The following is a 23385-nucleotide window of genomic DNA, read 5'->3' as shown; positions in this document are numbered from 1 at the left end:
GATCTGTAAAATCCCTTCCAACCCAACCCATTCTAGGGTTCTGTGATTAGTGAATCTCTTTCAACACCCAGTTTAGGTCAGAATACAGTCCATGAGTTTCCATCTGAGCTATGGTGAGAAACGCAACAACTTACATTCTTCAGCTTCTGCTAATATGAACGAACACACCTGGAGGAGGAAACTTGCCTGGTCTGAATCACTCGAAACCAGGATGGAAGAAAGAAAAACACTTCAATGTAAGTGATCTTTGCTATGCTAGGATTGCAAGCATCATGTTTTTCACTTCCTTAAATGCAACTGACTGCAGTGAACCCTCTTTTTGCAATGCACTGAAAGCCTCCACGGCTCCTTCAGAGCTCAAGGTGGACTGTGAAGTTTTGAAAACACAATGTTCCACCTTCAGTGCCCAGAATTCAGGTTCCTCTGCCCAGCCAAGGCTACAGCATTATTGCTCCTTCACAGATTCCTCATAAAGAGCATTCTGAATTCACAGCTCATCTTTTTCTTCCCTGTGATTAATTATTTAACATTGTATTGCTGTTTCCACAGGCATTTAAATCCTTGCAGGGAAACAGAGCCCCAAAGGATCCCATATGGAAGCACCATGATGGCATGTAGTGGCATCACTTCTGAACAACACCGCTTGACAAAACAACAACATTCCCTAGATACAGAAGGTTTGCAAAGCAGCACAACAGTGCCTCTTTTCAGTTAAAATTGCAGTGGTGTGACTAACCTTCCTGCACTCCTTGGAGAAAATCAGTCCATTAATTCAGCCAATATTGCCAGACACTGGGCTTCAGCAAGGACCCAGACATCTGGAGAACTTTTACCAGTAAGAAGGTGAGGGCCAGAAGACAAGCCAGCTTCCCTGTCAGGCAGGGAGCAGACAGCAATGCAGCGGTGTAAAAGGGAGTGGGCAAACCTGCCCTACCAAAAGCAGTCGCACAGTGAATCTTTGCATGAAGGCTGGCTAGGAAGACAAGCACAGTCAACAGTAAGTGAGATCTGTAAACGAGACACTCCCTAGTGGTATTCAATGCAGAGTGCTGGGCACAGTTCATCTGCCTGTACTGATCCGTGCTTGCCATGTAGCGCGAAGAGTGAAGAACGAATATGGAGTACATGTGTCAGCTTCCCTCTGGGTTTTTTAGTGATGTGCTTCTTGAGCCATTCCCTCCTCTTCCTCCTCCTCTCTGATGCTCAGCAACTGTGACCGTCCCTCAGGGCAGCAATGCACTGCATGAAGTTCAAAGTCCTTCCTATTAAATGGGAAGAGTAAGATTGATGTGGCCTGAACTACCCAGGAGACAGATTGTACCTGGGGATTAAGGGCCACACAACTGTGTCAATCTTCCACTCCCTCCCCACTCTCTGCTAAAAATAGTCTCTTCTTCTGGTTTCATCACTAATGAAGGATGGATTGTATTGTCCAGGGTAGATGCATGAATGTCGAGATCCAGGCAAACCAGTGTAGGGAGGATAAAGTCCATTTCTTTCCAGTTCAGGATTTCTCAGTCCAGTTGGCTGTATTAGCAAAAAAATTAAATGAAAAGGGTCTTATTCACACACTCAAATCCTCCTTCAGGCACAGCCTTACCACATTTCCTTGCTGTTAGTTCAGTAGCTAGAAGGAACAATGTGATCTCTAATGATCTAATAATCTAGGATGATCTATGCTGTATTGCCCAAAGGGATTGTTATGATGAAATCTAATTTTGACATCTGGCCAATGAACAGACTTGAAGTTTACCTAACTATCAAGTGCAGACTAGGTACACAGTTAATTTTTAATTAAAAAAAAAACAACCTACTGCTGAGCTCAGGTATTGAAACAACTCTCATGAAAAGGATATCGTCCCAGAGCCATCCTGTCTTGGAGTGACGTTATGATGTGTATCCCATATCGCTGCCTATGCCCAGAAATTTTTTTTCCCGAACCTGGTGGGGGAGGGGTGGTTGTGCCTTCTCTCAGAGGATGTATTTCTAAATTTGGCCAAACCGGTACACATCCTTAAAGGAAACAATTCTAGAAAATCAGAGTTAGTCTCCTGCTTTGAGTATTACCTGGGAGCACTTCTCTCCCCATTTCCCATAGGTACCTCCTCTCCCAACACAGGCCCTTGAATTACATGTCAAATACAAGACAATCTGACCTTCCTTTCTCTTCCCTTCTTGTAACTAAGTAAATCTCCTGGGGACACTTGATGGAGGAACATTGATGTCTAAGATCAAGACTGTACAATCCTTTCACCCAGTGAATAACATGAAGCCACTTGGTCTGATCTGTTACAGAGCAGATCCATTCAAAGCCCTCATCACCTACTGCTTGCTAAAATGTTTCCCTCTCTAGTATAATAAGAGCCTTAAAAAAAATAGGAAATGCATTTTCATTTTCAAATATCTCATTCTTAGTTGAAGCATGAAGGAAGATTATTTGCCTCCATGCTGTAGAACCCAGTAAATTTGCTTACTGGAAAACTTAGAATATAAGCCAAGAAAATAGTAATGCTCTCTGTTCTCTGCTCTGGAAAGCAAGGAGTCCAGAATGTGTGATTTGGGTGAAATCCTGCAACCTTCACTCACATGAGTAACCCACACAGACCTTAAAGAGTATATGTTGCTGAAAATGAGTGACAGATGATACAGCAGCACCACAGCTCTGGATACAGACATTAGCAGATGGTACCAGCCATGACAAAGTCTTGTGCTTCTGTCTTTCTGTGCCCTACACAGCCTATTACCCCTTATTCCCTCAGAGCTGAAGGGATGCTCCTTACGTACCCTAGAGAGGGAAGGAATGGAAGAAAAGAGGGGTCCTCAGTGACCAGCATCTTCCTGTTTTGGGGCTAAGTTCCCCAGCTAAAGGTTTCAACCTTCCACTTCATCAGGGAGGGTAGACAGGAGAAAATTGCCTACAGGGAACCCTAGCAGTCTGTCCAGAAACTTTAACTGTCCATCTCTACTCTAGCATTGGGCTTTTTGGGCTTTTTTTCCAAAACATTCCTAGACATTTCCTAAGCATTCTCTCTAATGACATGTCTGTGATATTCACCACAGCTAATAGCTAGAGCCCATAGGACTCCTGCTGCCTTGCTGTTTAAGGAAGAGATTTGCTTTGCCCTTTTATCTTGCAGGAAAGGGATCTGCTCTTCCATAAAAAAAAGGAATATCTTTTTCCTGTGTGAGGCACAAAGGTTTAAAAGTTAAGCTATGGATAGATACCGAATAATACACATCTGTCATCTGCAACAGGTTCTTGGTGCTTCCATTCTCCTGCATCTCGATGGTCTCTCTGCCCCACTCCTGTGCCCGGGGATTCTTCGGGTATTCAGCATAAGGTGACATCTGGAAATCCCCACTCTTGAAAATCAGTTTACTTATGTCATTTTTATTCTTCCTGTTTATAAAACAATGAGGGAAAGTGAAAACTTACAACTTATCCTGCTACCTTGTATACACTTCTGACATGATCTCAGGAGAGATCATTACTTGATGTTACGAATCTTAACTGGGAACGAGGATCATTTCAGAAGGACTATAGTCCAATCTTCTGCTTTGAAGCCAAGTCAGATATGAAATCAGATCATGCAACTCAGGGCATTATCTGGTGGGATTTGAAATCTCCATAGACAGAGATAGCAACCTCCCTGAGCAACCTATTCCAGTGCCTTACCATTCTCTTGGTGGAAGAATTTTTCCCTACATTCAGTTTGAATCCCTCCTGTTCCAGCTTGTTCCAGCTATGCCCCTTGTCTCTTAAAAACATGCATGTTCATCTAAGTCAATGAAAAACTCATGGAAATTGACGGGGGGAAAGTATAGGAGCCCCCATACTATTAATTATAGCACTTGCAGACACTATGTTAGTTCCTAAGAAGGAAGACGTGCAAGGAGCTGGCCTGAGTGACACGAAATGTCCCTCCAGGACCATAGTGTTGTATGAGTAGACTTTGGTGACATTTCCAGTTCAAAGCAGAGTATCCTCCAGGAAGTCACATAAGCTGCCAAAGGCCAGGACTCATGAGAAGATCAGTCCATCCCTGTGGAGATCTGCAGTGTGGGGCCTGGAGTCATACTGGCCACCTCATTTCCTGGCTGGGGTTTGCTGGCATCCCTCTGGCTCAAAATACTGGGTAACAGGGGCACGCCACTGTGCCCACCAAGCCACTGCTATGTCTATATTACTGACAAATCCAGTTGCCAACTTTATCAGAGAGCTTTGAAACCCTAGATTTGGGGACTGGAATGGTGGGGAGAGGGTGTTACTGCAAGACATCCCTTTTCAGATTACATAAATCACAAAACAACTTCCTAGGCAAGCACATCTTGTCCAAAGCCACCTACTGGTATGGGAACTAGGGATGTGTGTGTGTGAGAGAGAGGGAGAAAGACACAGAGTGAGAGCACATGCAGGACTTGTCCAAAAAGGTAATTGAAAACCACAAAGTCACCAAGTTGGAAGAGACCTCTAAGATCATCAAGTCCAACCCAAAAGATAGCGTTATATACACTCAAACAGCCCTTGAGCAATGCCAAGTGACCTCTCCTGTTGCCTAAACTTCTCCTTTCTAATTAGCTTGCACTTTTGGAGTCTGCTTCCTGGCTTCTGAGCCTTACAGCACTGCGTGGGAAGGACTCACTCTGCCTCTCCATCCTTAGAGGACATGATTCCCAGATGTATCATTAAAAGACACCCTATTCGGTTGTTAAGCCTGGCTGCTGGGGGAAAAAAATATATATGCCAGAAATGAAAACAAAATGTGATACTTCAGTATCTCTGATTAACCCACTTGCTTAGCTTATGTTTTCACCTATGTTTTGGTCCTTGGCTATTGTATGTTTTAGTCCTTCAGAGTTCATACATGAAGCTCTGAGTGTAATCCACTGGAAGGATACCCTGGATGAGCCGGGCCTGGCAGCGGTACCTACCGGCAGCAGGTGACAATCAGTGCTATGCCCATGATCAGCAGCAGTCCCCCTCCTGCAGCTGCAATCACCACCGTGATGAGCTGGTACGCTACAGACGGGAGAGACAGAGACTCAGAAACCCCAGTGTAACATATCCACAGTCCCCATGCAAAGGGATTAACTGTTTAGTTCCCACCTTCCCCCCCCTCTGTAAGCAATATTGCCTTAAATTTTCAAGTGAAATAGAAACAAGTTCTTGTTTCCCTAGGGAATAGATTCCCTTCGCTGATAGATCAGAATGATTCAAATGGTATTTCATGGATTCACCTTCAAATATCTTGCTTCGAGAGTGCCCACTATATGTGCTATCCTGACAGACTATATAGGGAAAGAAGATGATCTTTCCTCCGTTTAGTTACGGAAATTTTGTCAAATTAAGTCAATTTTGTCAAAGAAGGTCCCAAAATGACTTGCAACATAAAATGAATAAACAATGAACAGCGACAAAAGTAACGTGTACCTACTGCATTTTAGAGACAATCACTTGCAATTGCATGTTTCAAATGTCCCGTTTCTGACACTGTGGAAAATAAAAGAAATGAAATTTGGTACTTACGGTTTCCACAGTTGAATCCACCCAAGCCAAAGGGGCAGCTGGGAACAGAGAACAACAGGGAGTTTCAGCGGCTCAGTTGTGCCAACAAGTCACCAGAGCAAGGATGGTGGGGTAGGAGGAGGGCAGAACAGTCACCATACCTCACACAGGTCTCGTTTTCCAGCTTATATCCATCTTCACAGGCTGAAAACAGAGAGAAGGGCCGTGAGCACCGCGTAGTGGAGCGGGGAGGGATTTCCCACCGGCGCTTCCCAGGGCAGCCTCACCTCCACCGCCCCAGGGGCCCGACCGCACCGCGGCTGCACAGCAGGAACGCGATGCGCTTTGATGGGATGCTGGATGTCCTCTGGTTTAGGCAAAACATCGCCCACTTAAATTCACCTCCCGCTGGCTTTAATGGAGCCGTTTCAGGGCTTCCAGGCAGAGCCAGCCCAGAGCCTGGCACAGGGAGGGCTGCTGGCAATGGAATTCCCAGCACAGCTTCTTCTTCCCCAGATGAAAACTCACTGCACGCTTGTAGTGCTTCACACAAAATAGCAATGTAAAAAATCTGCAAGGGCCTCCAGTTTTCATTTTGAAAGCCCATTGGAACTATGCTACTTTAGCATTGGTGCATGTTATTAATTACTTTTAAATGTTAGTATTGCAACAAGATGTTATGCAAACACAGTCAGGGTAACCCAAAGTGGTATGCTAATGGGTTGGGGGCTTTTTGTGTCACCTTCTTTTCTGATCTTTCAAATTTGCAGCTAACTAATATTTTACTATACAATAGAAATTGAATTTATGAGGTCTAAATAATCCAGAAAACTGCTATGTGCAAAATATTGGTGAAAAACTGAAACCATTACTTCAAAATAAAATAATTTCCATGCTTACGGACAGCTATCCTAAATTATCTGAGGAAATTATACTACCCTTCTGATGAACAGCAAAGGGGCTGATACACTGGACACACACAAGGTTCAAATTACTGATAAGATCACTGCTTTTCACAGCAATAGCCCCACCAGAGCTCTTGCAGATCTGCTGCCTTTCACAGAGGCAGCAAAGGTGGTCACTCAAAGGCCTGGGCAGGAGTGATACAGACAGAGTCACCTTGGGCAGAGGGACAAGCCAGGGCCAGCACAGGCAGCAGCCCTTGGGGGTCTGCAAGACATCGTCCGAGACTCTGGGAAACCCCTGTAGCACATTACACAGGGAATTGTTAAATGAAAACAAAAATGCTCATGGATTTTTTCCCTCCTCAAACACTGTGTGCTGTCACTGAATTTCCCTGAAATTAATTCCAGTTTCAAATCAAATAGTTGGACTGGAACTACATTCTAGAGAAACACCCAAGACTGATTTTAGTATTTTCAGTGACAGACAATCAACCACAGCCCTGGGTCAGATGCTCACAAAGTTAATTTTCCTCAGCCATTAAAAACACTCACCTTCCTTCTGGTCTGAATTGCCCCAGTGTCAAATTCCAGACTTTGAATGTTTGCTTATTAGATTGGAAAAGGTTATGTGATCAGGTTTCTCCTCACCACCCCCAAATCATTCCTTTATCTTTAATAAAGCCGAGGCCACTGAGATCTTTGAGTCTCCCTAATTATTGCAGCTTTTTTCTGAACACTCACAGGTTCTCTTTGACCCTTTTGAGTTCTGGCTCCCAGAAATAGATGTTGCAAGCCCAGGTATAATAAAATTTCCCATCTTCTGCCTGCTTCACATCCTCAGGATGTGTGGACACAGAAAAGTGCTGCACTCACATCACTTCTGTGCCTGTAGACACAGACTTGCTGTAGCAACTTGCACCAACAATGATGGTGGGGCTGATGTCCACGATACCTGGTCTTGCACACCTTTCTCTGCCCTATATAACCCCACTACTCCTTCACCACCTCCCTCACTCCAGAGCTGGGGATCAGGAGGGTGAAGCTCATTACACAGCCCCCCTGCTGCACCTCACTGCGATGCTTTTTGTGCTGGATGTATTTTTCTCCCCCTAAGATGATGGTTTTGAAGTAAAGGAAGAGACCAGAGGTAACTGTGAAAGAGTTAAGAGCCTCAGTCAACCAACAGCCAGGGCAAGGATAGTAAATCCCAAAGGATCCTTGCCTGACTCATTCATCTCACTGAGGCATTAGCAAAAGGAGATTGGATGGGTTGCTCCTTTCACTTGCTAACAAAAGCAGACTGAAAACATTATGGAGTGAATGTTCTGCCAGAGTGAACCACAGGATCAGGCAGTAACGAAAAGTGCAGTGGAACAGAGGGAGGCATCACCTCACAGCTCACTGGGGTTGCCTTCTCTAATGAGCACAGCAGCCCCGTGTATCCCAGCCCCAGTCCCAGCTCCAGCCCACTGCCTGCATGTTGGGAAGGCCTGCAGGAGCAGGCAGGTGGGTGCTGGAGCCCACCCTAAGCCCAGCCCTAGCCCAATAATGTGTGTGGGCACATACACCTTGAGCAGTTTCAAAGCTGGAGCTGTGCCATGGGCAGGAGCAGCCCTGGGACCTCGCTGGCACACAGCTCTCGGGTCAGGAGGATATAGGAGCAGTAAAGAGGAAAAGCAAGATCCTGAATATGCTTTTCTCTGTCTCACTTAAAAACTTGGTGCTTATGTATTTTCCTCTCCTCACTGTGTCTTTTCCTGCCACTTTGCTTTCTCCTTTGGCATCTTTCCTGCTCCTTTGAACACATTCCCAGGAGAGCTCTCACTGTCACACTCACTTGGCAAGATTTCAAACACAAGCAGGGAACAGAGGAAAGGCATAAGTGTCAGGGGCCAAGCAAAGCTATCAAGTTGTGCTCTTCAACCTAGGATTCCTTTGCCTTTGCCTTCCCAAAAGACACTCAGGGGTCTCTTTGGAAACCTGCTTTGCTGCTCCTTGCTTCATTCCAGAAACACTCTGTACTAGTAAAAATAGCATGCCCTTGAAAAGCTGGCACATCAGGTTTGTTGCTCTGTTACTGAAATAGCCCTGAAGCTACTGAGAAGTTTGAAAATCAGCAGCAACCCAGAGACACTGAACAGCACAGCAAGAGGTAGCATGGCCAACATGTTGGAACTCCTGTGGCTCCGAGACCCAGCCCTTCCCTGGTCCATACTTTTCCAAGCATGTCCCCAAGGACAGATGCTACAAGGAGGACAGAACAAACACTGTGGGTCAGGGCAGCCAATTCTCCCAGCCTTCCCACGGGGGAGACCGGACAGGGCAGCACAATAGCCATTTCCCTCTTTGCAAATACTATAATTGGAGCTACTACACCCCATTTTCACAACCCACAATGAGGGTCGGATGCTCACGAGACCTCGGTTCCTGTTTAGGCACAGAGAGGGCAGTGATTTTCAAAGAGGCTGGTATATTGTATGCTATATTTATCAGCAAAATAGCCCTGAATATCAAATGGGGACCATAGCTTGGCTTTTGGAAAAGCCTTCAAAAATCCCAACCACCTGGCTTGCCCAGATGAGCACAAGTGATAATGAAAATCTCGTATCTTGTCAGAGAGTGGCACCATGCATTCAGTGCCGCCCTCATGCCTCTGCACTACAGCCTAAATCCCACATCAACCCTGTCCCTCAGATACTCTCAATCTGATCAATAAGATGTTGCCTACTGACAGCAGTGAGATGAAGGTGCAATTGAGGCTGCACTCTTTACAGATAAGGTTTTTATATTTTCCACAGCAAACAAGTTTCATAAGTATGGAGTAATCACATGTACACGATCTTATATCTCTTAGCCCTCTGCAACCATCACATCCAAGTGCCTCACAGCCTTTCAGCTATTTATCTTCACTGCTTGACAAGAGACATGAACAAGACAATGAAGTAACTTTTGCTAGGTCCCCACTGTCCATGATGGAACAAGAATTGGGTAAAAACCTCCCCAAGTTTCAGCTCAGCTCCTCACTCACTACATAAGCCTATCTCTGACTCTCTAGGGTTGGTTTTTCCCAAAATAAATATTTCCCAAAAGAAATCCTTCCTCCAACATACAAGATGAGGGGAAGGAAGGAAAACACAAAGGGAAAGGTTTTGACACAAAGGAGCCACAGAGTGCAGGAGAGGCAGGACCCTGACCTGGCATGCAGAGATGCCCATCTCTGAGCTGTCCCTCCCAGAGTCTGTAGCACGTGAGTTATTTCCAGGCACATTTTTCTCACTCTCAGATTTGGAACCGACAAAACATCTCCTCCTATTTCAAGAGCAACCCAGCAGGCAGTGCCAGAAGCAATATATAACCACCACTGCAATTGTTATTGATATGTCATCAGAATACTGCATTTCTTAAGAAGGCCTACAGCAACCACAAACTAGGGAATGGACAACCTGATCCTACAGAAGTCATTTGAACGCTGGCATGCAAAGACTTTGTTTAAAATGCAGCAAAACCAGATTTGTTGATCTCAGGAGTAGCTAAAAAATAATGCAATCTTTAAGCTTAAAATTTCTATTTGGAAGCCAGCTGAAAAATAAATTCATAATCACTTTCAGATACAAGTTTTTAAAATACTGATGATGTATTAATATAAGCTTGTGAGTTTAAAGCACTTCCCCTAAGTTCGCTGAGAGTTCAGACAAAATCAAAACAGGCAGAGACACACGTCATCTCTGCTCTGTGCCACTGAACTGGAGCCCAAAGCAGCCAGGCCCCCTTCTCCCTCTCCTCCATCACTGTGACTCACAGCATGCTCCAGAAAGAGATAATATTATTCCTAGAGAGAGACTGTATCTTCAGTGTCTGCTGAAAAGCCCCCTAACTAAATAAAAGAAGCTTGAGCTGCTAATATTTATTCATAATATTGAGGGGTTTGCATGTACAGCACTACATACACACACTCATTTCCACTGGAACAAAAACTTTAAGGAAAGTTCAGGCAAAATACACCACATAAAGTGCAATACCTCTGCAGGAGTGGTCCATCTTGTTGTATTTGAAGTACCCATTTTTGCACTGGCAGAGCGCAACTCCGTCAAAGTCGGTGCATTCTGAAGTTTCCTTGTCACATTCAGGGTCTTTCTGTCTGCACAAGCTGCCAACTGTTAGATTGGAAAGAGGTGGCCAACATCAGCATGGTTCTTGCTGAACCCAACATTATCATTATGCACATTTGCTTTCCCTGGGCATCCCACTCAGCTGATGGCTGCTTTAATCTCTTTTTTTTTTTTTTTTTTTTTTTAGTAATATTTGTTCCATTAGGAGAGAGTCAACATTACCCTATGTCACCATTTCTTGTGTATCTACCATCACTTGTACAGGCAAATAGAGGGGGTGAATAATAAATGTTTCAGTTCAGAAGCAGAAGGGGAAATGAAAAAGAGAAATCTGGTTTGGCTCGAGCTCAAACACATTAATTCCCTGACACAGTTCAACAAATCAATTTTTAAGTTTATATCAAGCGAAACATTTTGCTCAGACCAAACCAATTCTTTTCCATTTCAGCATCAAGCACTGGATTTTTTCATTTTTCTAACAAAAAAATTGTACTTTCATTTACATTACTTTGAAGCAGTGTTTTAATTTAGAAAGTCAGACTTGTTACAATGAGCATTCAGCAAAACTGTGGATAAATTATGGAAATTGTGACATCAAATTTACTTTTTTTACTGGGAGGTCAGACTAAATGGAATTTCGTGGGAAATAGGATTTTATGGAAAATATGTCACTCATGTGGCACTCGCCTTTTACAAACCTCTCCTTGCTAGATCAATTTTTTTTTAATCTGACATCTTTTTTTTAGGTACTTACACAAGAATATAATTTGTTTCTTATTCTGCTTATTTCATGTTAGAAGTTGACTTTACAGAAGCATTGTCTCAGAGGTAATGGGTAGGTATAATCTGGGCAGGTTTACCAAATAATTTTATGCAATCCCTGGCCAGAGTGTGGCTTTAAAATACAGCACATTGCAATAAAAGCACACACTAAACTTCTCATCTGCATGCATACTCTGCCAAAATGATACCAGGGCTTTCCCACTAAACCTGGGCTAAGCATTGCCCTTCATCCTCCTCAAGGCCAAACCTGAAAGCCTTGAAGCCAAAAGTCACAAAACTCCACGTGCAGCAGTTTCCCTGCAGGAAACTCTTTCAAGGATCCTGAGGTACCTCTCACAGCTAAATGTCCTCTATTGCTCCCTCAGGAAGTGAGAACTGGGAGATGCCAGGGCACAGCATTGGGGTCCACCTGGAGAAGGTCATGCACAACACTGGTGTCCTTCTCCACACCTTTCTGTGCTGTATCCACATTCCCCTCTAGCAGAGAGAGGATTCAGTACAGAACTCGAAAGGTCTTCATTGTGAACCATTTTACAACCTGCAACACTGAAATTGGGCAGGCAGGAGAGCAGAGCTCACTGTGCAGCCTCCAGCAGTTCTAATCGAGTCCACTGGCGGGGTTTTGTCTCTTGGCTTTCACACCATTTTCCTGGCTCCCAGCTGTGTGTGTGGAATTAAGACTTATGGGTTTTTGATCTGGCTGGGCCTGGTGTCACATCCCAGAGATGAAAGGCTGCCCCACAATGCCTCTAACCCTGTGCTGTGCAATATTTTCACAGAGAGGCAGATTTCTCACACATGTGGCAAAGATAAGGCTCGGTATCTGCATCCCTTTTGTACTTTGAGGTTCTTAAGATGACTCCCATTTAAGTAAGATAAAAAGATTCAGAGGGATTTTTCCAAACGGCAAAACGTTCTCCCCCTGTTATAAAAGAAGCCAAATAAAACATCCCTTTCCCCTCCTGCCACAGGCCCTCCAGATGCTATTTACCTCTGTGGAGTGATTTCAGGCTGGAGATGAACTGGCAGGCTTCAGTGGGGGATTTGCAAGCCCGAATGTAGCTTTTCACACTGCTGATAACATCGTAGAAAGTCACGTTGGATGCTAAAGAGAACGTGGATTGCACTGAAACATGCACAAAATTTGCCTCCCTAACAAAAAACAAAACAAAACAGCCCTGAGTATCATGGGTCAGTCTGATGTCATCATTAGCACCTCATACACAGGACTGTTATTAACACGAGTGATGCTTATCCCGGACACAGCACTACATGCACACTGAAAGAGCCCTGCACTGTAACAGACTTTAAAACCAGGACTAACCAATACACAGAGAGGAGAATATGGAGCTGGAAGGGATGCTGGTAGCTCACTTTGGAACCAGCCATAAATCTCTCCTGGGCAGCCCATCTCCAAGCTGCTCAGATCAGGAAGAGAGTACCAGGTGAGGGAGGCAAGCTGGTCAGGCATTCCTCATGCCCTGTACCACTGCCAGGCCAGATTGTATCAAGCCCAGCACTGACTCAAAATGGAGAGTGTGGATCTCAAGTTGAAGATCCCAAATGCTCAAATTTCTCATTCTTCCCCTGGTAGCCTTAGCCTTACCTGCTTGCCTTAACTGTGGAGTGGTGGTATCCTGGCAAGCCTGACAACGATGCATTGAGCTGCAAGGAAGGAGAGAGCAGTGGTTAGTGCCCCAGGGGATGATGGAGGGAGGCAGCCCCATGGGATGTAGCACAGGACAGTGCTCCTGGGTCACTGACACCATCCCCTGTGTTTCCCAGAGATGCCTGCTGAGACCAAGGGCACTCTGAGCATCCCAGGGGTTCATCTGCTCTATAAGAAAGATGCACTGCCCTGTTGCCAGTAAGGAATGGACAAAATCACCACTGCACAGCCTTGGACAAGAACAAAGACCTGGGGATTTTGACATGAGCATCTGCCTGTGGCCCTGCTGTGTAATGACCACAAAGGTCAGGGATGAGCCAGATGCCGGCAGGGAGAGAGCCCCATGCAAGGCTGACCTCAAAGCAACCCCCTTGGAGACCGCAGATCTTCCAAGGAGCCTCCCTGACCCTGGATCTGTGCAGTTGTTTGTATTTACTCCTCAGCACAAGCTGTACAGGCAGCATCACAGTGACTCCACCCAGCACCTCCCTCCTTTGATAGCATCTCCAAATCACCTACTCCAAAGAGTTGGAATAAAGTGCAGCCAGCCCAGGAACACTAACAGGATGAACTCATGCATGCAGTGATCTGGATAAAAACTGCACAGAGACATACCTATCCCCAGCCCATGGGTCTTTTTGGAGCAATTGATGGCACAGCCTATGGGGAAGCCAACAGTCCATCCAGCACTGGCTCTCAACTGACCGAGAGCCACATGGCTACAACTGAATGGCTGGGAAATGTGACAGTCATAAGAGGAGTGAAGGGGGACTTGTCCCATCATCATTGCTGAAGTCCCAGCAAGGACACTCACCATCTCCAGGATCTCCCTCTCAACGTGGAAGAGCTCTGCATACTTCCCATGAGTGATATTAAGTTTCAGCGGAACCTGGCCAATAAATATTCTCACTAAAAAGGAGAGTAAGACAAGTTAGTTGGAACACAGCTCTGTGCCACGTGTAGATGTGCTTTCATCTTTCTTACACGAGAGGCTGTTTGCATAAAATATCCCTTTACAAGGCGTACAGAAAACTCAGGTCTGAGCTTCACTGCCCCAATAAAGCAAAGTCACAGCCTTGGGTTTTATCCCAAGGGTTGCTGCAATGTTCCCACAGTCCCAGTCAAATTCCAGAGCTCAGTGCTGCTGAACAGACAGCATTTCACTTCAGTGTTCATACATTTCATATAGAAACACAGACTATCTTAAATAGATCCCTCAACACAGAGAGAGATGGGCAAATGTAGTAATAAGACATTGTCAGGTACCAAAACTACTTATGATAATTTGGGGTAAACATGTCAAATCTCTCACCCCTCCCTGCAATGGAATGAAATCAAATAAGGAAGTCAAAATAAAGCACTGGAGAAAGGACATTTTCATTTTTCAAACTGCTGGAGAGCATGAGCAATGACATTTGAAGAGAGGTCCAAAAGATGCATTTTTCTGTGCTTAGATTCATATTTGATTCACAGCAGCAGAATGCAATAATCTGAGTTGTCCAGACTTGCAGAGATAATACCCCTAAATCTTGTATTAAGTGTCATGAGATACGCAGTGGAAATAAGAACTCAGAGCTCCAGCTTCATGTTCCACCAGAAAAACAAATACAGTTGCAGATAACGTTATAAAGTCTCCAATTCTTTCCCATTTTTTTCCCATCCATTGAGCCTATCTTCAGCACAAACTGTGTATCAGACATCTCTAATGTAATAACTCTGGACAAAAATTATGGTGAGAATCACCTTCACAGTATTTATATAATCTGCCCATACCCCAGTTCAAGGCATAGTCAAAACAAGCCTCTAAATTAGAAGCTGACACATTCCAACTTGAAGAAATGTTTCAAAACACTCTTCAGGGACACCTCACCCATGCTTCCTTAGCAAAATTTCCATGTCTCTAAACCTCGTTGATTAAGGGTCAGAAGAAAATCTATGAAAACAAATTCCCCTTTACAATGGAATATTGTAAATCCTTAAGACTGAGAGTCCTCTAATAGAAAGGAAGGGGTCAGAACCTGAGTTCCAGCTAATAACTGCCCAAAAAAATGCTAAAGGTATGAAACAAGACCTTGATCTTACAAAGACTTTCACGGCTGCTTAGCTTTCCACACATGGCTGATCCCACTGAAGCCAGGTTACACAATAGCCCCACTCATTTCTCCCAAGCCAAGTGCCCTCACTGGAGTTTGCAGGGCTGATAAGCTGCTGAATGCTTTTTGGGAGTTGTAAAACACATCAGGAACAGAAGGGGCACATCTGTCCTTACTAACAAGCCTGAGCCCACCACTCCATTGCTGCATTTTTAGGAAGTACTTAGACCTCTCTGCCTGCTCCCCAGGCAGCCCAACACGACAGGCATTAGACACCACACTTGTATAAACACTAAAAGGCTCCGATGAAAGTGGTGGTTGGGAGAAACATTAAGCTCCTGAACTAGTTTGAGCCTAAGTCAATTTATTTTAGAAGATTAAAGATAATTATTTCCATCCCTGGTTTTTCACTTTTGTTTTCTTACCTAAATTGCACTTTCCTTTTTCCAGCTCATATCCAAGAGGACACTGACAGATGTAGGAGCCATGGGTGTTGTTGCAGGTGGCCAGCGCAGGACAAGGGTTGGAAAGACATTTATCCACCTCTACAAAAGCAAAAAAACCCCAAAACAGGCTATAGTTACAGAATCATAAAAATCATCAACTGTTGGGCTAAAAGAGATTAACTGGCTCCCCATCTGTGACTCCTTGAGCATTATCAGATGCTTCATTGCATCATTTGCACTTACTATTTATCCTGCTCCTAATTATTCTGTAGGGAGCTGAAAGAATAAATATAAACCACTTGAATATTCATTCAAAAGCCCTTGGGGTCTAGCATGGATCCATGTAAATATGAACATCCAACTTAGCTACAGCACTGCTCATCAGAAGATCTCAGGGTTCTTTCCAAAGGCAAACAACCCAACAGTTTATGGATGAAAAGACCAAAGAAGGAACCTCAACAGCCCAAGTTAGACATGTGAGCATGGGCTGCTTCACCAAAATCCTGCCCTTTTCATCCAAGCCCTGTTTCTGTGCTCCAAAGGTAGTGCTTGAGCACTGATCTGGTTTGGGGATTACCCAGAAATGGTGGAGGCTGCAATCACCTCCTTTCTCAGAGCTCCTCCCATGCCAGCCTGGGGATGGTGGCAGCAGTGATACCTGTGCCACCACTCACAGTGCCCTTCCTGCTGGGTGAGCAAGGCCTTGGGGAGTAGACACTGCTGTGATATACAGTGTCTCTGGGGATTAAGGACTGTAATCTCAGATGCTTCACAGATTGCACAACTCAAACTGCAAATTCTGAAGGATATATCCAATATTTCCTCTCAAAAAAAACCAAAAACAAAAAAAAGGTCAAAAAAGGCTCCTTTTGGTGTGTGTACAACTTACATGAGCACAAACACACATCACACACGCCCACAAGAGCAGACCATAAGCAGGGCTGTGGACATGTCAGTGATAAGGCTCTACAAGACCAGCAAGACATCTTACACACCACTTGTACCTATCTTGTGGCTGCTGCTGAGCACTGCAGCAGAGGCAGGAAGGACAGGTGTGGATACAATATGCTGCTAGCAAGAACTTCTCTTGCTTCTTTCCAGTCCCGTGAGATATTTTTCTCTCTCACGGGAGATATTAGCAGAGTTCTATAAGCTATGAACACCTGCAACCTTGCAAAGCTTTATTTATGGTACAGTAGAAAAATATTTTGACAATGGATGTTTCAGGATTTTAGCCAATCACCCCAAGGGGTGGCTGATCCTTTGACCAATTAGACTATGAAGAAAAAACTCTATAAAAGAGTTGTAAAGTAATTAAATAAAGGAATCTTGCTGCACAATTCCTGTCTGCTGGATCTCTCTTCTCCTCCCTACCACTGCGGGATTCTGTGACAGAAAGGCTCTGTGGTTAAAGCACGAAGCACAAGAGCCAAACCCGTGTGTGCATTTCTGGTGTCACCACAATACCCCACAGCACCACAGCCAACCTCTGCACCGGGACACACCACTTGATGCAATCTCATGCCTGGACTAGCCTGGCACAGCTACCTCAGCATCAAGCGAGAAGGAGATTTGGTGACTCTAATCTAGAAGTGAGTGGGTGTGATTTAAAACCATGGCTTTCACTTTGCCATCCTTCAGCTTGTGCTTTGTACAGCAGAGACCAGGGCAGCTTCTCTCAGGGCAGTGATTGCCCATGTACAAAGCACCATGTCCAAGACAGCAGAAGGATCTTTTGCATTCTGGTAAACGGCAAATCTCGGTTTTCAAAGGAAAGAGTAATTTGGCAAAAGTGTGAATCAGTTGCTAAAAAGGATTCATTATCTTAATTTTTCAATTTAAAAAAATTCATTTCAGGAAAGTAATTTTTTTTGCATGAAGCTGTAATTAAAACCAATCAGCCTGAGAAGTAACCTTTAAATACTTAATTATTGGATGGAGTATATATTATTGCCAATATTTCACTGAGATTAATGCCTTTAGCGCACACAGTATCCTTCAGCAGCATGATGGCCAGGCTCTGAACTTGAAACACAAAGTCAATTTCCTTTCATTTAAGACTTCAGCAAATATATTTACTTGAGAAGATAAGGAGACTGGCAGTGGTAATAAATTACTGTAACAACACACTCAGTAAGACTATGGTACATAGCCTACCCGGAGAAGCATCAGGCCCCTAAGTAGAAGATTAATGTTTAGTGAGGTGGGGAGAAAACAACCATAGGTTGCAATATGAGAAGCAGTTTCAACACAAATACCAAGTGCTGGCCAACTGTACTTTCTCATTAATAAGATAGATATCAATCATTATTAATTATTATCGTTAACCTATCAACAAATACAAAGTGCATCCTGTGCTTACCTGGAAGGCCAATCAGCTTTATTTTCTTGAAACTGTCAAATTTCAGCTAAACCTTTCTATCATAAATGTTCACCAAAGCACTCACCCTTATTTCAGCCATTCAACATGATTGGTAAACCCTTAGCTTAAAAAAACAGCATGGAGACAGAGTTGTTGCCCTCAAACTCTGCTGACAGCAGACTTGTCATACATACATGCACACACATGTCTTTGAAAACTCTTAAAGTGGGACCCAGGCATTCCTGCCCTGCTTGTTCCTGGCCCCACCACTGGTGAGAGCCATTGTACACATTACCTGTTGCTGGAGGTGACGTCCTCAGCCCGACCGTGCTGCTCGACGGAGGAACATTGGTTGGTTTGGTAGCAGCCAAAGTAGTTGCAATGCTCACAGTGGTCTTGGTTGTTGGAGGGGCTTCAGAAGGACTTGTAACAGGCATGTTTTCCTCAGTGACTTTGCCAGGCTTTGCAGGGGTGGGATCCATAGCTTCTGTGCTTTTACCAGTGGTATACCTGTGCTTAGTGGCAGTGGGTGTCTGAGCCCTGTGGTCTTTCACAGTGCTGGCCTCACCTGGGGTGGGCCGGCGACTGGCCGGCATTGTCAGCACAGGAGGTTTCACCGTGGTCACTGCCACTGTGGGGACAATGTTGCTGTGATTTGTTGCACTTGGTGAAGGACTAAGGGGTGCATCTGTTGGACCAACCCATGGAGCAACACTGGCCGTGGTGAGCTGTGGTGTTGCCTTCCCAAAGCTGTCCCCTTGGGTGGTGGCATCTCCAGGCAAGACAGTCTCTGTTACTGTCACGGGGGCAGACACGGACACGATGCGTCCACCAAGCAGCTCCATGGGTGCTGTAGAAAGAGGTGACCTGGTGGGGGTGAAGGTGGTGCTGTTTTGGGGCTGGTGTGTGACATTGGGCTTGTTGGTCTCTCTGGGTGAGCTTCCAGCTGTGGCAGCTGTGGAGGGCAGCTGCCTGACCACATTCGTAACCACAGTGGTGCTTGCTTGATCACTGTCGCTGGACTGCGAGATGGATGAGGGTGATGAAAACACAGGCAATAAAGATGTTAATGAATAAGATGGGGAGGGCAAGGTGGAAGTGGGCAAGGAGGATGACAAAGCCTGCAGAGGGGGTGAAGATGCCATCACAGAGGGCAAGCGTAGCTCAGGTGGTTCTGACAGTGTAAACAGACGAGTTGGTGGTGGTGTTGATGACAGTGAGTGCTGCAGGGATGACACTGAGGAAGAGGCGGGAAATGCTGATGAAGAGAGAGACGATCTGTCAGTGGCCAACAATTCGGTGTCAGTGTTGAAGTGAGTTGTGTTTTCTATGCTGTCTGTAGAAGCAGAAGTCAACAGTTTGGAAGGGTGCACCAGCAATGGCTCCGTAGATGGTCCAACAAAACTGCTACTGTTTGATGCATTGGTCTGCCTGTCATGAGCCACAGATGATTTTGATGCATCAAAAGGGCTGGAAATTTCAGAAAAAAAGGTGGAACTTTCTGAGGAGTCAGCAGAGGTGCTGCTGTTGGAGATAGACAGAAGGGTCCTTTCTCCTCCTCTGGTATATGTGGTTGAAATGTATGTGCCATCTGTGTGAGAAACCGAGGTCCTTTTCTCAGCATCGATGCTACTGACTGGCTGATGGCTACCTGAAGAGTCTGGAGCAAAAGGACAAAAAATATTAGAAAGAGTAATATGAAAGTATTTTGATGTCACATTAAAACCGCTTGCTAAATAAGATGTTCTTGTCTGTGAACCTGTCCATGCTTTTCTAAAAATTTCAAGCACCATTCAAGCATGGGTATGGGATTAGGAGTCTTACGCACTCCTTAATTGATTCTAAAATGGTGAACCCTGACAGACACAAGAGTCCCATGAAACGTGCAGGTTTCCAAATCACTGTTCTTAACATATTGCTTTCCTAAAGTGATCGAGCTCTTAACATTCCATGATATTTGTGGCAAGCTAAGCAGGAAAACCCAACTGTTCTCTTTATCATTCATAATTTACAAAACTCATATCCTCTCCCGCTTATCCTCCATTCCCATCTACAGAATATCCATCTTGTTCAGTCAATTTGTTTTTAGACACAGTGAACTTCATGCCTCTGCAGGATGAAATTATTACATTATGTTAATTTGCAGCTTATCATGAACCCAGTGATTCAAAACTTTGCATCAGTCTGCAAAAAAATTCAGATTATTTATCATAAAAGGTGCAATCAATCTTATAATGCCAATTTCGGGATGTACAGCTAAGTTCAGCCAACTTTAAAAAAATAAAATAGGGTATGGAAAATTTGTTTTCATTCTACAATTGACTTAGGTCATCACGAAACACTTCTGAAAGCATCACTCAAAAGAAACCAATTAGGATGCAAAAAAAAGTCATGCGGCCCTCAAAACAGGAGGGTTTATGGCTCCACTTCTGGAACAGTTCCCCATCTGTGTGGGGTCTGGATTTGAGTCTTTTAATGGAAACATCCCCCTGAGTTAACCCACAGGTGGTATTGCACGTAGTAATGAACGAGAACTTTATGTACAACATCCTGAAAAACAGGACACTGTGAATTCCCCCCAGATGTACACCAGGAAACGTCAACTTACTTGTGAGATTGTTTTGGAAAGAAGAGTAAGTGGGTATCTTGGCAGAATGTACGAAGACCGTCTCTGTTGCAAAGCCTGCGAAACCCCTGCCGCTGCTGGAGACGTTGGCTGTCCTGCCCTGCGCCACCAGGGCTGGCTCAGATGGCTCTGGAGAGCTGGAAGCTTCAGCATGGGAAGAAGAGCTCTCTGTGCCACCAGCCAGTGTGCCATGTGTCACTGAGTGCAGCATGCTCTCCTCACCACCCGCAGGCGTGGATGAACTGTACACGGGTTCGGTGATGGGGCTGGACATCCTCTCCTCAGCACCTGAGCTGCTTACGGAGCGATGGCTGCTGCCAATGGCTGGAAAAGGATCGAAAAGCAGACATCTGATTTTATCACCTCAGAGCAGACAGGACTGTCCAAATACAGAGGAATCAGTACCATTAGAGTCATAGTGGTAGGTTTATGTTATTTATAATTATCACCCCAACCCAGACAGGCAATCGATGTGTCCTACAGCAACAAGCTACATCTCTCAAGAGTAAGACCCTTTCTGTTAAGCATCAGCAGCTGCAGATAAACACCACCACTGGGCAGAACCATGACCACTTATAAATGCTGCCCATGACACCTGCAACAGCTGTGTCATACCAATCCCACAGAGGAGGGAAAGGGAGAGGCAATCAAATGCCCCCCCAGAGTTCAGAAAAACTCACTGGAAAGTTCACCAGCAGCCGAGGAGTAGGTGAAGACCCTGGATGAAAGGGTGCCCTTGGGCTCTGGGGATCCTGCTCGGCCAGATGACACATGTCTCATGCCAGGCCACACCGTGGAGGATGGGATAGGGCCAGTGTGGGTGTCCCCAGCTGTGTCAGGATGAGATGTGAGGCTTTCTGCTTCTGTGCTCCACATGCTGTGGCTACCTGGGGCTTGAGATGTCCCCTCCTTGTGGACGAAGAGTGTGGCTGAAGGTGAAGGCACTGAAATGCTGGGAGAAAATGCAGGCAGCAGCTTTGTTGGAAGCTCACTGAGTCCAGCACCACTCTGCGAAACATTACTCTGCTTCCCAGGCTCTGCTGCCGATGAGGACAGCAGGACAGTGTCCAAGGTGCTGGTGTGGGGCGGAGTGGGAGCGGAGCTCCCTGTGGCACTGGAAGGTCTGTGGGGGTCCAACACCAGCACTGTGCTGCTCTCCTTACTGGCAGTAGTTGACACCACACTGGGTGTACTGGTGAGAGGCAGGCGTCCTCCCATTGCTGAGGTGTTTTCTGCTGAGAAAAGGCAAAGCAAAATTATTTATGCACCCTAAGCTATAAAGGGGCAGGTGTGCTCTCTTCCATCACCACCCTCAGGCTGAGGGCACAGAGAGCATGTGGCAGAAAACCTAAACCTGTGGAAAATGCTAACTGTGAAGGCACAGCCTTTTCCTGTGCTAGGAGGGGCTGCTCACAGCAAGGCACCCTGGAGATGGCACTGGGAACAAGACATGGGAGCACTTTTGGGTTTGCTTCCCTTCAGCTCTGCTCCCAGTGCTGCAGGTCTGACCTGGCATCAGGCACCCACACTATCACCTCTGCACCTGCAGTGAGTGAGGGGGAGGTTACACAGCACCCAAATCCCTGGTACTCAAAAGAAAGCATGGCAGGCTTGTACGGGATCAGCAAATACCACCTTTGCACCCCAGGGTGGCAGTCAGGAATGACTGGTGCTGCTCCCACTTGTATAAACACAGCCAAAGGGGCAGTCTTAAAATCGTACTGTCTCTGAAAACACAGCAATCTCGAGGCCAGACCACTCTGGCAGCAAGGCTGGCTTTCCCTGGTGGCTAAATGCAAGAGACAGATTATGCGCTTTTCTCTGGAAGTTGAAATTTTCATCCGTAATGTCCAATGGCATCATCCAGCACCTTCTAGCATGCCCTCACTCCCCGTGCAGCTGGGTGTCTGCTGTGTGGTCAGAGCTCACCTGGGGAATTGCTTTCTGAAGCAGAGCCCATATGCAATGGGTTCACGGACGACACGGTGGCACCTCTGCCACCAGCATCCTGGGTTCCCAAAGAAGACTGAGAATGGCCTGGAGAGCTGATGTTCTCAGTACCAGTGGTGGCAATCTCTGTTGTTTGGGCCAGTGTGGTGCTGGCTGGCAGAGACCTTAACGTCTTCCCTCCACCCTTGGTGCCTGTTGTGGAAACGGAGGTGCTGGTGGTGGGGAAATTGGTTCTTTGCTCTGTTGACAGGATGCTGAATGACACATGGCTGCTTCCAGTAGCTAAAATGTGATAAAGAAACAAGTTACATTTTTACACATATGAAACTATAAATAAAAATAAGCTTTCCTCCAGTAGCACCCAGAGGCAGCAAGTACAAACACAAGTAGAAAATATGAGAAGATGTCAATTTCCAAAGATGTAAATCCTTCCTACAAAAATTTGTCTTCTAAAAAACATAGTGTGATGCTGAGAAAAGTGCTATTGTATAAAAACTGTTGAAATACTAATGCTGTGCACTTGATTTCACCATTATGTGCCTGAGTGCACTCCATGCTGCTAGAACAAATACCGTGACAACCCAGAAAAGCCTGGAAATCAGTTCAGACAAGGCACTACCCTGAGCAGTGTGAAGGCCTTAGAGAAGTCTGAAGAAACAGAATCAGGGGGATCAGACCCCTTCAGCACCACAGTAGGGACTAGGACCAAACAGCAGCATGAATGACCTTAGAGATCACATTCAAAGTTGCCTCAAATTTGTTGAGCTGGTTCAATTTCTGGGAAGCAGCATGGTCCAAGAAGTAGGACAGAAGGTAGGAACTGAAGTCTGATCCCTGGGACTGCAGGGACATGATCTAATCCTCACATGCTTAGTTCTCTTGTCTGTAACATGGAGATAGTAACTGGAGATAGTAAAAAAGGGATTGTGAATTGGA

At 45.3% G+C, this 23385-nt stretch overlaps 1 protein-coding gene across 5 annotated transcripts in view; it reads right to left on the bottom strand.

Moving 5' to 3' along the window:
* Nucleotides 1–771: 771 nt before the first annotated feature.
* HEG1 (heart development protein with EGF like domains 1) overlaps nt 772–23385 on the bottom strand; it is a 46291-nt gene continuing 23677 nt past the window's right edge. For 3 of the 5 annotated variants that reach the window (XM_039554769.1, XM_039554771.1, XM_039554772.1), the window contains 14 exons: nt 22429–22731; nt 21180–21734; nt 20482–20823; nt 18169–19533; nt 15491–15610; nt 13787–13881; nt 12910–12968; nt 12295–12455; nt 10431–10565; nt 5668–5710; nt 5528–5565; nt 4933–5020; nt 3226–3400; nt 772–1527 (listed from right to left, as the gene is read on the bottom strand). In XM_039554769.1, coding sequence (XP_039410703.1) covers nt 1378–1527; nt 3226–3400; nt 4933–5020; nt 5528–5565; nt 5668–5710; nt 10431–10565; nt 12295–12455; nt 12910–12968; nt 13787–13881; nt 15491–15610; nt 18169–19533; nt 20482–20823; nt 21180–21734; nt 22429–22731 — 3629 coding nt within the window. In that variant the 3' untranslated portion in view covers nt 772–1377. The remainder of the gene's footprint in view (nt 1528–3225; nt 3401–4932; nt 5021–5527; nt 5566–5667; nt 5711–10430; nt 10566–12294; nt 12456–12909; nt 12969–13786; nt 13882–15490; nt 15611–18168; nt 19534–20481; nt 20824–21179; nt 21735–22428; nt 22732–23385) is intronic. The other 2 variants (XM_039554770.1, XM_039554773.1) reach the window with 2 other exon arrangements.

This window comes from Corvus cornix, chromosome 7, assembly GCF_000738735.6.
Source record: "Corvus cornix cornix isolate S_Up_H32 chromosome 7, ASM73873v5, whole genome shotgun sequence".
Taxonomy (NCBI): domain Eukaryota; kingdom Metazoa; phylum Chordata; class Aves; order Passeriformes; family Corvidae; genus Corvus; species Corvus cornix.
This window is presented reverse-complemented; position numbering and strand designations above follow the sequence as displayed.